Source organism: Anas acuta, chromosome 15 (genome assembly GCF_963932015.1).
Source record: "Anas acuta chromosome 15, bAnaAcu1.1, whole genome shotgun sequence".
Classification (NCBI taxonomy): Eukaryota; Metazoa; Chordata; class Aves; order Anseriformes; family Anatidae; genus Anas; species Anas acuta.
In genome coordinates this window covers 1,815,474-1,833,556 of record NC_088993.1, presented here as the reverse complement: position 1 = coordinate 1,833,556, position 18,083 = coordinate 1,815,474, and the positions used below count along the sequence as shown (strand labels likewise).

The window sequence follows — 18,083 nt, the reverse complement described above, 5'->3', positions numbered from 1 at the left end:
CTGTTTGCTGGACAGAAGCAAGCGAGGGAACAGGGAGGATGCAATAAAGCATGTAAGGTTTTGCAGTGAATGCTTAGCATAACTGTATACCACCGCCTGAATTGCAGGCCTGGCATATCTAATTGTCAGTGCCTAAGACTGAAAAAAACAGTATGTTTACTCTGCAGCAAATGCTGTTCATTGCAATTCTTTCACTTCATTATTGAGATGAGCTGAAAAGCAAAGGTCACAATGTGCTTGAGCTGCCATTGGTGAATTTGTCAGGCAGGAAGGAAATGCCTTCTGCAAGAAAGAATTTGGATGGTGACTATTACATTCTCCACTTTCCTCGTGTATATGATAAAATTATGCTGATAACTCCCTCTCTGAACATCTTCCCCTGCCCCTCTTTTGCCTGTAAGTGTTTTTCCCCCCATTCTTCTACAACTTGTCCCATATTACTCTTCCTGGATGTTCTTTTCCCACCACTTGTCTTTCACAGCTTGCAGTGTACCAATTTTCTTCTCAAAAGCTTTCTCAGTGCTTACTGTGCTCTGGGTGGCAGTCACTGCTTGTTTTGCCAGGGAGCAGCCAAGTCAGTCAATGCATGGTTGTGAGCATTAGTAATGGAGAAAAAACATGTTTTCCTTGGGTAGTGAAACAATTTGAGTCCTGACTCCAAATACATTAGCTCCAGTTAAAAGAGTAGTTCTCAGTCTTGGCACCTGAGATAAAATGAGCTTGCAGGGTGATGCTTGTCAAAAGCTGTGGATGGAGGAATTAAGATTTTGAGTCTGCTTCAATGTCAGTAAGAAAACTGGAATTTTTAAAAGCAACTACTCTCCACTGAAATTAAAAAATGGAGAAGAGAAAAAAAAATCCAGTTTTATGTATGAACTTTACAGCAGTTCTTCTCTAAGTCATAAAGGCATCTACTGAGCCAAACAACATTACTTTGGATTATTTTTCCCTGTCAAGTTAATCTCCCTGGAAGAAAAGGTCAGGAATGCAATAATAAGTGCATTTTAAATATCTATGGTCTGTAGCTTAGTCAGTACCAAATTCAGTAGCTGTCCTGTTCCTTGTGAGTCTTTTTCTGCATTGTGAACAAAAATAAACAGCTATTGCTGCTCTTGTAGTCTGTGCATGTCGATTGCTAGTTTTGAGTTGGAAATCCATACTGATTCCAATGAAAAGCATCTTAAGGAATTCTGTGAATTTAAAGCTGGGAACTGTCTTTGGCTAACAGTTGTTGTCTGCATTGCTGCTTTAAGACTGTTCTTCTCTAGGAAGAATTGGGTAGTTTTTCTGATTTGACGATGAAGGGTTGCAGTTATTTCATCTTTCCCCTTATTCCCAGGCTTCTCACAAAGTTGTTCCTATAATGATGGAAAATCCAGACTGAGCACACAAAATTGGGCATCAATTTGCATTGCTAAGACATTGATCACTTTGAAGGCTGTGGGCTTCGTGAGACATCTTGGCTTCAGACACCAACACACAAACCACCAGCTCGTAGGGCTGGTGTAGTCACAACAGTACCATCAGGTGACTGACTAGCGTGACAGTCTACTCATACTAGCAATAAAGATGAAATCTGGACAAAATACTTTTCTGCTATGTTTAGTTGATTATCAGCCTTAATATGTTACAATTGTTTGTAATGTCATTGTTTCCTCAGTAGGAAAATAGGATGTAGTATCTCTCTTCTTCATCAGGAAGGGGTTTTGTCAACAGTATCATAGAATCATAGAATCATAGAATCATAGAATCATAGAATATCCTGAGTTGGAAGGGACCCTTAAGGATCATCAAGTCCAGCTCTTGACACCGCACAGGTCTACCCAAAAGTTCAGACCATGTGACTAAGTGCACAGTCCAATCTCTTCTTAAATTCAGACAGTGACCACTTCCCTGGGGAGCCTGTTCCAGTGTGCAACCACCCTCTCTGTGAAGAACCCCCTCTGATGTCAAGCCTAAATTTCCCCTGCCTCAGCTTAACCCCATTCCCGCGGGTCCTGTCACTGGTGTTAATGGAGAAAAGGTCTCCTGCCTCTCGACACCTCCTTACGAGGAAGTTGTAGACTGCGATGAGGTCTCCCCTCAGCCTCCTCTTCTCCAGGCTGAACAGGCCCAGTGCCCTCAGCCGTTCCTCGTACGTCTTCCCCTCCAGGCCTTTCACCATCTTCGTAGCCCTCCTCTGGACACTCTCCAACAGTTTCATGTCCTTTTTATACTGTGATGCCCAGAACTGCACACAGTACTCGAGGTGAGGCCGCACCAGCGCAGAGCAGTGCAGGACAATCACCTCCCTTGACCTACTAGCGATGCCGTGCTTGATGCACCCCAGGATACAGTTGGCCTTCCTGGCTGCCAGGGCACACTGCTGGCTCATATTCAACTTGCTGTCAACAACAACACCCAGATCCCTCTCTGCGGGGCTGCTCTCCAGCGTCTCATCACCCAGTCTGTACGTGCAGCCAGGGTTTCCCCGTCCCAGGTGCAGGACCCGGCACTTGCTCTTATTGAACTTCATGCGGTTGGTGATGGCCCAGCTCTCCAACCTATCCAGATCCCTCTGCAAGGCCTTTCCACCCTCATTCGAGTCCACAACTCCTCCAAGTTTGGTGTCATCAGCAAACTTGCTCAAAATACCTTCTATTCCTACATCCAGATCGTTTATAAAAATATTGAAAAGTACCGGTCCTAAAATGGAGCCCTGAGGGACCCCACTGGTGACCGCCCGCCAGCCTGACGCAGCCCCATTTACCATAACCCTTTGGGCCCTGCCCATTAGCCAATTGCTCACCCATCGTATGATGTTTTTATTTAGCTGTATGGTGGACATTTTGTCCAGTAGGATCCTATGGGAAACCGTGTCAAAAGCCTTGCTGAAGTCCAAAAAAATCACATCAGCTGGTTTCCCTTGGTCCACCATATGGGTGATCTTATCATAAAAGGAAATCAGGTTAGTTAGGCAGGACCTACCCTTCACAAACCCATGCTGGCTGGGACCACTGACTGCTTTGTCCCCCAGGTGCGCCTCAATAAGTTCGAGAACCATCTTCTCCATGATTTACCAGGCACTGACGTGAGACTGACAGGCCTGTAATTGCTAGGGTCTTCTTTCTGACCCTTCTTGAAAATCGGCACAACATTTGCCAGCTTCCAGTCTACCGGGACCTCTCCAGATTCCCAGGATCATTGAAAAATAATTGAGAGAGGTTCCGCGATGACGTCCGCCAGCTCTTTCAGCACCCGTGGATGAATCCCATCCGGACCCATGGACTTGTAGGGATCCAGGTGGAGTAGCAAATCCTGCACACGTTCAGGGTCGGTTGGGAGTTTGTCATCCCCACCATCCTGGTCCTCCAGCTCAGGGCACCCTGGGTCCCGAAGCCCATCATCGGCATTGAAGACAGAGGCAAAGAAGGCGTTAAGCGTCTCTGCTTTGCCTATGTCATTGTCTGTGAGGAGACCTTCCCTATCAAGGAGCGGCCCTATGTATTCTTTAGTTCTCCTTTTTCCATTCACATATCTAAAAAAACCCTTTTTATTTTCTCTCACAGACACAGCCAGCTTCAACTCTAGGTGTGCTTTAGCCACACGAATTTTCTCCCTACAAACACGAACAGCATCCCTGTATTCTTTCCATGACACCTGGCCCTCCTTCCAGTAACGAAACACTCTCTGTTTCCGCCTAATCTCCATTAGAATGTTCCTGGTCAGCCACGCCGGCCTCCTGCCCCGCCTGCCTGACTTGCGATATTTAGGAATTGCCTTATCTTGTGCTTCTAGGAGGCATTGCTTAAAGAGTGACCAGCACTGGTGGACATCGAGGCCTTCAAGAGCAGTTTCCCAGGGGACCTTGCTGACTAGTTCCCTGAGCAGCCTGAAGTCCGCCTTCCCCATATCTAGGGATGAGGTTTTGGTGGCACTTTTCCTTCTGTCACCGTAAATTTTGAACTCAACCACTTCATGGTCGCTATGACCGAGGTGGCCACCAATCACCACATCTCCCACCAGACCCTCTCTGTTTTCTAGCAACAAGTCTAGGAGGGCACCTTTCCTAGTTGGCTCCGTTAGCACCTGCACCAAGAAGTTATCATCTAGGTGCTTCATGAACCTCCTGGACTTGCTCGTGTCAGCCGTGTGGCACTCCCAGTTAACGTAACTGGCTTTCTTAATTTATTTGCCTCTTTCTATCCTTCCTCAGTTGTTGCTTTGCTTGATTTCTTACTACCAGCTTTGAAAGACATTTTTTTTATACAAGCACCTAGCTCTATAAATTGTATATTGGTAAGTGGTCTGTAAAATCTGTTTTTCAGGCAAAAAAACAAAGGAAGAAAAAATCATTCTAAAGCATGCATTTAGGCACCTCAGCACTGAGTTGTGATTTGACCAGTTGATGCCTCTGTTGGCTAATTGTTGCATTTGTCAACAAAGTGGGGGAGAAGCCAGAGAGGTCCATGTTCAGCAGCCCTGCAGAGGAAATGGTGGGAGCAGGAAAGTAGCGGTGATGATGGAGATTGCAGCCCCTTGTCACCTCTTTACCTAAAAATTCTTGTATTATTCGGTATTATCTTCAACGGAGTTAATTCCCCATGTAGTCTGGAGGTGCTGCTTTCCCATGTGGCATGTGGCTTGCCACCAGGCTCAGTGCCATGTGCCAGGACACTCAGCAAGCTTATGACAGGTCTAAATACAAAGTGGTAGCCTCAAGTAGGTAAATCTGTCTGGCTGCATAAACTCTGTTGTAAATGTTCTCATACCAAAAATAGTTCTTCTGTTCTAGGAATATGAAAAATATAAGGACTGTGTGCTGGAGCTACCTACTAGTAATAAATCCTACTGCCTATGTTTATCTATAGAAAACTGTGCAGCTCTCCAATGCATAGCTGTTATTTAGCTGCCCCTGGGGAAAACCAGGTTGTAGCTCTTCTGCCTTCAGCTGGGGTACAAAAAAAAAAAAAAAAAAAGTTTCATTTGGGGCTGTCAGCCTGGCAAGGCTGTCAGCTCTGCTGCACAAACTGCTGATGAGGGAAAAACTAATGTTTTCCACCAACTCCTAAAGATTTGTTTAGCAGCAAAACTTCGTGCATCGCTTGCAGGTTAACAAACAAGCAAAACCCACCCAGCAGTCTCTCTGCAGCATTTAACATCTCTGCTAGGCCATATTATTCCTGAGTTTCTCCTTGTATAGAGTTGTGACTTCAGTAAAATGGCATTGTTTGCTTAGGCATGTATTGTCTGTTCTGTGTTCGGGACACAGGAAACATCAGCTATGCCAAAAATCTTCACCAGAGTATTCAGAATACATTTTTTAACAGGCATTCCTCCATCTAGCTGTAGACTCTCTCTACTCAGACTAACAAACATGAGGACAAATACATGAGCTGGTATTCTGTTGGGCAAATCCATTCATGGTCAGTACAATGCATACAACGAATTAGTCACTAAATAACTGATCCAGATGGACTCTTCCTCCAGTAGATTTAAGGAATAATCACAGCTTTGAAGTTCTGGAAGAGGAAGCATGATTTGTAATGCATGATATGGGATGTGCATTAGCAATTAGCCATTAAACTCGCCTTGCTTTAAGCATGGACTGTATGGTAATACTCAGCCCAGGTGGCTTGGGTGGTACCTGCCATTTACAAGATTCAGATAGAATCCTGATCATTTTTGGGATTTGCCTTCTTTATAGGGGTATGTGTGTCTTTGCTGCCATCAAGGAAGTTGGATGGTGCAGAGACCATTTGTGGCACTGGCATCTAATGACATTTCTTCTAAGTCTGCTAGATTCATATTTTCTTACATGAGATGGAGGCATGGTGGTGCCCTTTCTTTGGTGCCTCATATGGCTGCAGGAAGGGTCCTGGCAAGGGCCGTGCTCTTTCTTTACATGAGAAAGGTAAAGTGAGGACACAGAGCCTGAGCAAGCAGAAAGGAGTGTCGGTGGGAAGGGCAAAGCTCGAGCTGTAGCTCCCAGGGAGAGGGGACAGGCTTTGTGGACAGGGAGCAGCAGTGGTGCAGGCTAGAGTTTGCCAGAGGCAGGTTAGAACAAGCAGCTGCAATTTCAGCAGCCAGTTTAACCAAACTAAACTTAACCAGTAAGAGCACAAGCCCAGCTCTGCAGTGGTTGCATGCATAATTGAGTTTTCTTGGTGGATCTTTGTTGTTAGGGCATGGCTCTGTATAACTCCAGCAAGGGAGTGTGCACAGGGATCCTCATGCCCCCCAGACTCTGCAGAGAAAGCACATATACGTCTCGTTTCTTCCTTTGAAGGGTAAGAGGTAGGATGTGCAGTATTCATTGCTAATTCCATTTGGTTTGAAAATACATTCTCGGAGCAGCAGGTGTGTTTCAGGTGCACCATTAACGCTGACAATTAAGAGGAAAACATTTACACCAGGTCTGTGCCATGGGTAGAACAACCATTGATGTGCCAAAACTGAAGCAGTTCTCAGGGTATCTGAAGTAACTAGCCAGAATAGCTGGTTTTCTTATAGTGAAGGTAACAGCATGGTTCACTCCAGTGTGTACTCTTGCCATGAAAGGATGAAGAGAAGTTTCACACTGAAGTCTGTGCAGATCTGGTGTGTTATGCAAAAGTTTGTGGGCCTGTGTCTCCAGACCCCGGGAAAAAGCACTTTTCCTTCATGGAGCCATGGGCAGTAGCGAAGCAAAAATTGCTCTGCTCTTCTAGGTGAGGTTTTCCAGGTTTCTCCTCAACAGCCACTTCTTGCTCCTTTGAGTAATTCTGCAGCAAGGGTGAGAGCAGGCTTTGGCATAGCTGGCTGTAAAAACTGTGTGGTAACAGCTAGGTGAGTGTCAGCCACTGTAAGTCCCTGAAGTGCACTGGGCAGTGCTGTGTGATGTTGAACAGTAGTGCAGACAGGCTGCTGAAAACAGGGTGAAAACAGCTGAAAATAGCATTGCTTAGCTGTATGGATAGATTGCTTTTACAAGCAGTCAAAGGCACCACAAACCAAGATGCCAATTTGATTTGTGCCTGTAAATGTTTTTAGCCAGCTAGCCAACATCTCCTGTGATATAGTAAAATGTTGTTATCATAGAGGATGCCTGTGGGCAGTTGGCTTGGGATTCTACCTGCTGGGTTTGGCCAAGCTGCTGTTGCTCCCCGTTGGTGGGCCAGCCCTGTGGGTGCTGCTTCTTGTCTTCCCTTCAGCCAGGGCATCTGGCGGAGCTCTCCATCCAGTCCTTCCTGATCTCAGAGCAGTGGGACTGGGAACACTCCCTGGGGCCAGTGGGGCAGCAGCAGTATTGCTAATGCCACTTACAGGTTAGGATCACTGAGGTTTAGGGAATGCTGATGCTGCAGGAGAGAGTGGCCCGGACAACAGAGGTCAAAACAAAAGCATCGAATAATAATGCAATTAATGGCGATAATGCAAAAAACACAGCAGCATAGAGCTCAGTTTTGGCTCTAAAACACATACCGAAATTCTTGGTTAACATTTAATGAACTCATTGTACAGGCTGAAGTCACAGCAGCATCTGCAGCACCGGGGTACCACAAACCGCCTGGCCATGGGGCAGGATTAGGGCAGCTGCAGAGCCCTTCCCAGAGGCACAGCGGTGCCGGTGTGTTTGGCTCCCTGTGCCTGCCTGAGTGCAGGCAAACAGACACTGCAGATACAAATGAAACTCCTGATCCCATTTTCATGTTTACCTTGCTTTCCTGTATGATGTGTTTGTAAATGCTTGCTAGCTGAATGCAGCCAGTACTAGGCAGGAACATGAGGGATCACGTACACATTCCTGGCATGGATTCAGGGCTGAGACAGTTATAGGTGGAGCTGGCTGAGATAGCTGCAAGTACGAGTTTCACAGACTTCTCTCAGAACATTGCCTGCAGGGCACAGATGAGGGGATGAACACTCCTCTGTGTTGCGTGTTTGTAGTAACATGACTGTTTTTGTTTCTGAAGCCCAGTTTTTAAAATAATGTTGCCTCTTCCTCCCACAGCACCTTAACTTACAGCATGGAAGCTGAAGTGCCTTGGTGTGCAGCCCGAGCCCATCTGGATCAGCTGTCTGTGTGATGTATGCCTTTCTTTCTTGTGTACTAAGGCAAAGCACCACACAGATGAACAGGCTGCAAGCGGCATTTTTCAGGGCTTGTTGCAGGATGGCTGTGATCTCAGCAGTCGGCAGCGCGCATGGTGGCTTCTGTGACTATGTTGAAGCCCAGTGCATCAGCCCATGCCACTCAGTGCCCTGTGGTTTCACTGAAGCCCCCTACTCTTGCTGTGCCAGCTCTACTTGGCTGTGAAATCAGCAACTGTGATGGGCTTGTAGGGGCTGGAGAGTCGGGACCTGCTGTTACTCAGTGCCCCAACACCTTCCTGACCATGCTTTGTTCCATGCCCTCTAACCTAGAGATTATTTTTACTACTGACTTTTCTTTGTATAAAGCCTTGTTTTTTTTTTGTTGTTTTTTTTTTTTGTTTGTTTGTTTGTTTTTTTTGTGCTGAATTTTCTTGTGAATGTTTGTTTCACAACTTTAAGAAATTTCCCACCAGAAGACAACCTCTGCCTTGTTTATTTAGACATATTTCCCTCCTTTTTTTTTTCCTCTTTAAAAATTCCATTCAATATTGTTGGCTTCAATGACAGTAATATAACAGAAAATTCCTTAAAAAATAATAATTAAACAAAAAAAACAACGATGGGGACTCTTATCTGTATAGCGTAGATCGGCCTTAGATTAAACACTCCAGGGCATTTTATATAAGCTTGAATTTCTTTGCATTGGCAACCAATGAAGGACTGCCTTGGTGTTTATAAATCCTCAGAGAACATCCAAACAAAAGTTTAAACTACTGTGTTGTCCCCTCTACATATTTGTCTAATAGAGATACAGGAATGTTATCTATGTTTTTGAAAATAAAAATCTAAGGGATCAAAGGACATCATAGGAAGAGTGGGTAAACATTTACAGATTTCAGTTGAAAAATAACAAGATCAGTAAAGTCCAAATAGTTAGGAGGGTCTTTCCTTCAACTAATAACATTCAGACCAGTCTGACCTGTGTCTTATTCTCCTGACTAAGTTATAATAGAAAGTTTGTTTTATAGCATGGTTTTCAGCAGGCTTGAGGCCAGAGAACAAATCTGAACAGGTAACACATGTAATAAGGAGGCAGTGGTGGTTTTATGCCTTGAGGAAATACAGCAAACGTGTTCTTACATGCTGTGGGATCATAACGCAGGGATACTGAAATTTCTGCCATTCCTTAACACTTCAAAGCAACATGCAGTAGAAGAAAGATCTGCTGTTTTGCATTGCCTATAAATTTAAATGTTTTATTGTATGGTAAAGCATTTATCTATTTGTCCCTTGGTAATTTATATTTCATTGTTGGAATTGGTTGTAACTTTACTGTAAAAATCGAGTCCATTGGTTTAAAAAAGAAGCCTGTAATAATTTATTTAGGGTGTGTTTCCTTTTTGTAAGAAAGAGTTTAAAAAAAAAGAAGTAAGAAATTCTTTCACTCACCTCCATTCTTGTGGGGAAAAGAAGGGACTTTATATCTAAGGGATAGAAAGAAATAGTAGGGTTTTGTTAGCACTACCACCAGGAGTGAGTTAATTTTTCCTTATGATTAATTTCAGAGGTTTAACGTGAGATGTCCAGGTTGTGGATTGTTTTATTTCCATGTTTCAAGGAACAAAATTCTGAGGATCAGATTCTGAAAAGAAACAAAACAAATAGTTGAATGGAAGCCCTGGACTTCAAGAGGACAGACTTTGACCTCTTTGGGAATCCAGTGGTGATATGGCCATGAAGGGAAGGGGGATCATCGGGGTCTTACTGATTTTTTTTTTTTCTCCCCAATCGTATCAATTCCTCTGAGTTCAAGAATTGTCCATTAAAAGGTTCAGGAAATAGATCAAAGGTTGTGGGAGGCCTGTACACATAAACAAAGAGTTGCTGACAAAACTCAGGCCAAAAAAAAACCAACAACATATAAGAAGTGGAAATGCTGTCAAGTCACACAGGATGAGTACAGAGTCAGTGTCCAAGCATGCAGGGATGGTTAGGAAAACCCAAATCCACCTGCAGCTGAATGTTGCAAGGCACATGAGGAACTACAAGAAAGGAGCTACAAGCGTATGAGCAACAAAAGGAAAACTAGAGAAGACTTCCCACCTTGTCCTTCCTAGTGAAACAAAAATATAGTAATGTTATGGAAAAATGGAATCGTACAACCATATTACCAAACTGTAACTTATATTTGAATGTAATTTCCAAAGTCAGCACTTGTCTCCATAGTTAATATTCCTTCTTTTTCTCCCATTGTTCACACCTTAACATCCTGTGCTGAAAATGCACGCCAAATCTTACATGGTGAGTAGTTCTACTGGAAAGACTTGTCAAATGAGCACCGTCATGTATATTGACTAGGGACACCATCTGTAAGTTCTGTGGGGAAGGAAACTCTAGCTACACGTGACAAATTTTACTTCCTTGCTGTGATTTTGTAAAATAAAAGGAATAAACTACTGGTAGATCTGGGTAAAATGATCTATCTTCAATACGTTAATTGTGTTGTGCTGAAGTGGGATTATCACTAGTGAAGATACTTAGATCCATTGTTCTCTTACTCTGGAGGTTGTGTCCCTGAATTTTTAAGAGTTTAGCTTATAGCTTATCTGGAACTAAAAGTATCTAATTGTTTGAAACAGGCAGGGACAGGTGTTGGTCTCTTTTGCATTGGTTTATTTGCTATAAAAACAGATCTTATCTTTCAAATTTTATGGATCTGCTCATTAGATCTGTGGGTTTATACATGGAAATACAGTAGATCTGGCTTCTTGAGGTCTGTGGCTGCATGTGAGTACATTAAGGATCCTGTTCATAAGGAGAGAGAGATTAAAAAAAAAAAAAAAAAAAAAGGATGTTTATATATGCTTAAGATATTCTCAGGTTTATCTGGGTGAGTATCTTTATGCTGATTAGAAATGTGTAGAAATGTGTTTCTTATGACGTATTCCCATCATAGCTTCTGTTAACAGCATTCTGGATGCCTTGTGAATTCATTTACACAGTGAATCACTGGCAGAACAAGATGACAATCCATGTTTTCTGCCTTATCCATCCACCCGGACTTCTAAGAAGCAAATACTGACTTATCTCTCCATCCTCTAAAATTTGGTAGCTGAGATCCAGTCTTTTTGAACTATATAGCTTTATAGCCTAGGCCTATGGAAGTTTCCCCCTTTTCTTAGATAGTATAAAGGACACTGTTTACATTTACAAAGAGGCTATACATTATCAGCACTTAAATATGCTGCATGTATGGGTATCATTAATGAAAGATGTGATAATTTTATTCACTAAGGTTTTTCCACTAGGTTGATATATAGTATACTAGGAAATTATATAAATAATATGTAAATATATATAAAGGTATATATAATATACTAGGTTAATAAATAATAATTTTGGGTATTTAAGGAAGAAAATGATTGTCTACTCTGTTCTTATTTTTGCAGTACTCAGTTTATTCTTGTCAATGGTCGCTGAATCTCAGAACTACTGTTCTTGTGCAGAATGTAGACCCCTGGTTTTACTCAGTCACTCCTGGGAGGAGTTCGCACTGTTCAAACAAGTTCAGTGTTTGGACTGACTATAAAGTGAGCACTCCACCCAAAAGCAGAGCTGCAGTCTTGGAGAGAACATGACCGAAGAAAGGCACAGTAAGGAGCTGGAATTTTTGATGTTCCAAGCCATGGCTCAACCCCAGCATCTCTGTCCCTAAGCCCCCAGATTTACAAATTCAGGGCTTTGATTCAGGCCCGCTTGTCAGTCATGTTGCCTGCTTGCACAAAAAGATTTTTTCTTTTTTTCTTTTTCTGTCAAAAAGTGTTGTAAGAATTCAACTCTCTTAAACGTGCTTTCCGTCTGCTATATGCTTCTTAACTGGGTTCTTGGCATAAGGAGGGGAGAAACTATTTCTAAAGTAGCTGTGTGAACTGGGAAAGCCTCCAACTTCTAGAAATGTATTTAAAGACTTGAAGTTGATCCAAATTTCCAAATAATTTTTACTCTTCTGCTTGGTCAGCTGTCAGTATTTGATAAATAGGGAGGGACTATTGTCAATATTTAACACATATATTATTCTTCATACATTGTAAGAATAATATAAGAAATGAAAATCAAACACCTACACTTCGGTGGTAACAGAAAAAAAGTGATAAAACCTCCCTTGCTGCCTTACAAAGGCATACATAAGGAGGAAAATGTTAACAGTGGTAACAGTCTTCCCGCTGAGAAACAAAACACAGCCAGATTCCTCATTCCTCTTACCTAAAGGCTTGTCCCAAGGGGAGTCTGCACTTGAAGTTTGTTGTTAAGCGTTTCCAAGTAAGAAACAATAAGATATGACTTAATTCAAACCAGATTACCAGAGATGTCTTCTGTAAGAGTCCCTCCTACATACAGTGGCCCCTTGGGCTGCTCTGCAGTCATGTATCGCAATATAACTGCAAGTTGTGTTTCTGTTTTCCCCATGTTGGGGGGAATTCCTCCCAGGGAGTTGGAGACAGTGTGCGCTATCAGGAATTACCCTAATTTAGAAAATCAACGTGCAGTGCAGTCAATGTGAGACACATTTAACGAGTACCAGAGTAGGCACAGATGTCACTTACCAATGTGTGTTCCAAAATGTTTTCCTGGGATTTTACATATGTACAAATATTTCACTGTGTAAATAGTTTGACACAATAAGCAGGAGATCCAATTTTATTTTTTTATTTTTTTTAACTGAAGGAATGAAATTTAGTGTGAAACAGCTCAGCCACAGCCACACTCACTGAAAACAGAGGTTAACTTGCAAGGAAGTATCAGCACCACTGGGGTCCGTGATCCTCAGCAATGTTCCTTTTATTGGGAGCTGGATTAAGTCACCACCCACACACAACAAAAGGTAAGGAACACAGTCAGTTTGTTCAAATCTAGCATTGTTTCAGATTGGGCTGTGGTCCAGCGTAAAAAAAGAAAAAAAAAGTGTTTTATGTGTTTCTAGAGCTGTTCTGTAAAGAGGACCTAAGGGAGCAGGAAACAGCTCAGTTACTACAATTGTGCTTTGCTGGTTATGCTGTACTATGTGGGTGTGAGTAAACCCAGTAGAGAAACACAAATAGCAGAAAAACATTTTTATTCCATTTTGTTCAAAAGTCAGACGGTTTTAGTATGAGTTAAAAGAGAGCAATACCGGTTGTTCTCTGGATACCCAGTACCCTGAGCTGGTGGAAGGGGATGGGGAGCAGGCTGTGTTCACTATCCACGAAGAACTGTTTGGTGACCTGCTACAGCACTTGGATGTGCACAGGTTGATGGGGCCGGATGGAATCCACCCAAGGGTACTGAGGAAACTGGCAGAGGAGCTGGCCAAGCCACTATCCATCATTTATCAGCAGTCCTGGCTATCGGGGTAGGTCCCAGTTGACTGGCGGCTAGCAAATGTGACGCTCATCTACAAGAAGGGCCGGAGGGCAGACCTGGGAAACTACAGGCCTGTCAGTTTGACCTCAGTGCCAGGGAAGCTCATGGAGCAGATCCTCTTGAGAGTCATCATGCGGCACTTGCAGGGCAAGCAGGAGATCAGGCCCAGTCAGCATGGGTTTATGAAAGGCAGATCCTGCTTGATGAACCTGATCTCCTTCTATGACAAAGTGATGCGCTGGGTGGATGAGGGAAAGGCTGTGGATGTGGTCTACCTTGACTTCAGCAAGGCTTTTGACACCATTTCCCACAGGATTCTCCTCAAGAAACTGGCTGCTCTGGACTTGGACTGGCGCACGCTTCGTTGGGTTAGAAACTGGCTGGATAGCCAGGCCCAAAGAGTAAATGGAGTCAAGTCCAGTTGGAGGCCAGTCACTAGTGGCATTCCCCAGGGCTCGGTGCTGGGGCCGGTCCTCTTTAATATCTTCATCAATGATCTGGATGAGGGCATTGAGTGCACCCTCAGTAAGTTTGCAGATGACACCAATCTAGGTGTGTGTGTCAATCTGCTCGAGGGTAGGAAGGCTCTGCAGGAGGATCTGGATAGGCTGCACCGATGGGCTGAGGTCAACTGCATGAAGTTCAACAAGGCCAAGTGCCGGGTCCTGCACCTGGGGCGCAATAACCCCAAGCAGAGCTACAGGCTGGGAGATGAGTGGTTGGAGAGCTGCCAGGCAGAGAAGGACCTGGGAGTGATGGTGGACAGTCGGCTGAATATGAGCCAGCAGTGTGCTCAGGTGGCCAAGAAGGCCAACACCATCCTAGCTTGCATAAGAAGCAGTGTGGCCAGCAGGGCTAGGGAGGTGATCGTCCCCCTGTACTCGGCTCTGGTGAGGCTGCACCTCGAGTACTGTGTTCAGTTTTGGGCCCCTCGCTACAAGAAGGACATGGAGGTGCTTGAGTGGGTCCAGAGAATGGCGATGAAGCTGGTGAGGGGTCTGGAGAACAAGTCCTACGAGGAGCGGCTGAGTGAGCTGAGCTTGTTCAGCCTGGAGAAAAGGAGTCTCAGGGGCAACCTTATTGCTCTCTACATGTACCTCAAAGGAGGCTGTAGCGAGGTGGGGGTTGGCCTATTCTCCCACGTACCTGGTGACAGGACCAGGGGGAATGGGCTAAAGTTGCGCCAGGGGGAGTTTTAGTTAGACATTGGAACAGGCTGCCCAGGGAAGTGGTGGAGTCACCATCCCTGGAAGTCTTTAAAAGACGTTTAGATGTAGAGCTTAGGGATATGGTTTAGTGAGGACTGTTAGCGTTAGGTCAGAGGTTGGACTCGATGATCTTGAGGTCTCTTCCAACCTAGAAATTCTGTGATTCTGTAAAACTAGTTCTTTCTCAAGTCCTTCACTGCACTATCAGTGTTTCAACCTTCACCTGGAAAAGTCTGATCTCAAAGCCCATTCTTCCAACTACTTCCCACTACACTGAGTAGTGCTCTGTTGAGATCTAGAAAGCTGAGAGATCTTGACTTACAGACTGAAGGACAATGACAGTGCAGTCATTGTAGTTACATCATAGTCTGTATGCTGGTTCCATTCCCACTTCGTCTTAACTTTCTCACTGGTGATGATGGAGCAATGGTATTGTCATTGTTCACAAAGTCCTTTGAGATCCACTGCTGGATGCTACACATTTCTATAAAGTTAAGACCTTTAGACATCTTTCATGAATAGTTCATGTAAATACACAATATTTTCCTTATGCTTAAAGGTATGAAAGATCAAATTAAAGAAGAAAAAAAAAGTAGGGATGAAAAGATTCTCTCAGTGAATACAGGCTACATGTGCACCTGAAGTTGTTACACTGAAATTGTCCTTCAACTTCTACAAATCAAGCTTGTTCGATGTCCTCTAATTCTAAACAAACACCAAATTTATCACTGCTACACAGGAGGAGAGTCGAAGGACAGGGTAAGCATTTAAACACAACTTTACCATACAAGGATTGAAACACAAACAGCACAATATGCCAGACAGTTAAAGCCTGTATTGTACTTACTCCATTGAGAAGTACTACAGCATATTTGTCTATTGCTCTCTCTAGCTAGTAACTCACAAATGTCCTGTAATATTTGTCTGTTTTTTTTAGCATGCTCTGATTCTGTTAGAACAAGTCCACAAGTACACCATAGTGCAGCTTCAGTTGAGACTACACAGTTGTTAAAAGGAGAGAAGCACAATATTGATTTGGGTTAGTTTACTTCTATTGGATTTTGTTATTGGGGGAAAAAAAGTTCTCTTCAGTAAATCTTTGCAACTTTTATATTGCGCACAAAAAATATCAAAGTTTACTGCTCAAGTGTAGCCAACGAGGCGTGGAGTGCTGGGGAAAGTTTTGCGCATGTCCATACACTTCTTGTCAATGAAGAAGGAGTTTGCCTTCACAGATATGTCATGTTCTAGCTTTGATTTGTTGGCAAGCAGCATCTGCAGAGTATCACGGGCTTCTTGCAGACGTTTCTTTAAGGTCTGTAAGGTGTCATCTATTGTGTAAACTTCAGTGACAAGCCTGAAAAAAAAGAAGGGGACAGGTTGCTCACGTAACTTTAGCAGTCCCTCACCATGTTCCTTTTTTGACAGTGGACAGGTCAGATTTTGAGGCAGAATTTGAACAGCCTTCTTGGACTGAATTTATACAAAATTAACTTGCATAGCACCTGTAAGTGTGGTTTCTTGCCTGCATTGACCTGCAATAGCCCATGAAGCCACTCTGAATTTTATCTGATACCTCCTCGCTTGCGCTACTTCTGTAGCCTCTCTAGAGCTGGCATGACCAGGTTGAATGCTTAACATATAGTTCTGAAGTATATGTTTTGGATGGATATATATATGTTTGGGATGTTTATATGTTTGGGATGGATATTACCGGACTCCTTGTAGTTTCTGACAGCTCAAACCTGTGCAGCATGCGTGCTAAATGATCTAGATTTGGTGGAGGAGCATATTAATACAAACAAGAATTACTTATCAGAACAACCACTGAAAGTAGAGCTCTGAAATCAAGATTTTCTGTGATACTAGCCATATTTCTTCCAGTGGCCTATCAACACAGATGTGGCAAAGCTTCTTGCTTAGTCACTGAGCTGATAAATTCTCTTTAATGCTGTCAACTTTGTTTATTGTCTAATGTTCTATTAAATGAGCAAAGCACCATAGCCTATTAAAAAAAAAATAAATACAAATTTCTAGAATCAGCTTTAACTTGTTTTGGGACAGTCCCAGTTGATTTAGCACAGAACAGCACAGAAAAACTAGGCTTTATTAATTTGTTTTCTATCTAATCCCTTCACTACAAAGTTGGCAGCACACAGAGAGAACAAGTGCCAACATCAGCACTTCCTTTTTAAAAAGCAGCAAACTCAGATAACATTTACATGTTACAAAGAAGTGGTTCATTTGATGTTTTCTTTTTCTATTGCAATTGAACTATTAGGCTGAATCTTTGTGCTTTAAACAACAAGAGATATGCACTTAAATTATTTAAAAGTAAAAAATAAAATCCTTAGAAAGTGAATTAGCAAAAGGTTTTGCTTTCTCAGATAGGAACTTCTCTAAGAAAATATATTTTATTTGAGATGTGAGCTCAGCCAAAAACTGCAATAGAAATAAAAGCGTCCATGTTTCAAATACCCTCTGTCAGAATTTCCACCACTAACTGCGGTTATGATGAACGTAGCATACAAAGATTTGGATCAACTGAAGCATCCAAAATAATTTGGCCTGGACTGGGGAGCTGTGGCATAACAAAATTCACGTATGTTGGAGGAAGGAGAATAGGATACACTAATAATCTGTCGTTATAACTGTGTCTAGTAAACAGCGTACTTGTATAAAAATTGGTGTTGAAATATTAGAAATCATATCAGGCTGTTGGCAAACTTGTGTGTACAATAAACCTAAAATACTTCTAAATACCTGCACAACTGCTTGTGAAGTTTTTATATAACCTGTAAGCTGGTAGGAGTTGGAATGATTCAGAACACCTATATATATATTCAAGAATTTCACATTTATGTCTTTTCACTCTAGTTTAGGAAAATATTCAAAGACATTCTGATTTACAGTAATTTCAGATGAGGCTTGTGAACTTTTTCAAACAGGACCCTTTGGAATGTCAACAGCATCACTGGCACTTGTGGGAAGGAAGAGGAATAATGTGGCTCTGCTTCAGCACACTTTTGATCCCAGTTTGGACAAGTTTTGTATCTTCGATATGTGCAGTCCTGCTGAATAGATTGATATCAATCCTACTGCTGCAGACATTTCTGTGGAAGAGATTGTCGGGGGGAAACAGGACGAGAACAAGACTCAGTGAGTAAGGACTAAATCTGTATTATTTAAGGCTGTCTTGTTGGTGGTGGTGTGTTTTTTTTTCTTTTTTCTCGTTGTTAAATAAAATGCTGACACTAGTTTATTTTCATACCTAATTGATGGTGCAGCAGTAACTGAAGTTGTGAGTGATCTGCTCCCACAGTAAAGATAAGTGCTGAGTTTATGCTATAGTGCCTAGATCAGAAGTTATTTTTTCACAGCTGAATTCCTGCATCTAGAACAGGCATGATTTGTGTGATA

The 18,083-nt window shown here is 42.8% G+C and overlaps 1 protein-coding gene and 1 long non-coding RNA gene across 5 annotated transcripts in view; one reads left to right on the top strand and one right to left on the bottom strand.

The window, feature by feature from the left end:
• Window positions 1-18,083, top strand: part of LOC137865074 (uncharacterized) — a 93,735-nt gene that overhangs the window by 53,384 nt on the left and 22,268 nt on the right. For 3 of the 4 annotated variants that reach the window (XR_011101746.1, XR_011101748.1, XR_011101745.1), the window contains exons 3-4: window positions 12,781-12,937; window positions 17,612-17,822. This is a non-coding gene — a long non-coding RNA (uncharacterized lncRNA). Of the gene's footprint in view, window positions 1-12,780; window positions 12,938-17,611; window positions 17,827-18,083 lie in introns of all 4 variants that reach the window. The other variant, XR_011101747.1, reaches the window with a different exon arrangement.
• The window catches only part of TEKT5 (tektin 5), a 29,334-nt gene continuing 26,530 nt past the window's right edge, over window positions 15,280-18,083 (bottom strand). Inside the window, exon 7 of the mRNA XM_068699823.1 lies at window positions 15,280-16,020. Within this exon, the coding sequence (XP_068555924.1) occupies window positions 15,807-16,020 (214 nt within the window). The 3' untranslated portion in view covers window positions 15,280-15,806. The remainder of the gene's footprint in view (window positions 16,021-18,083) is intronic.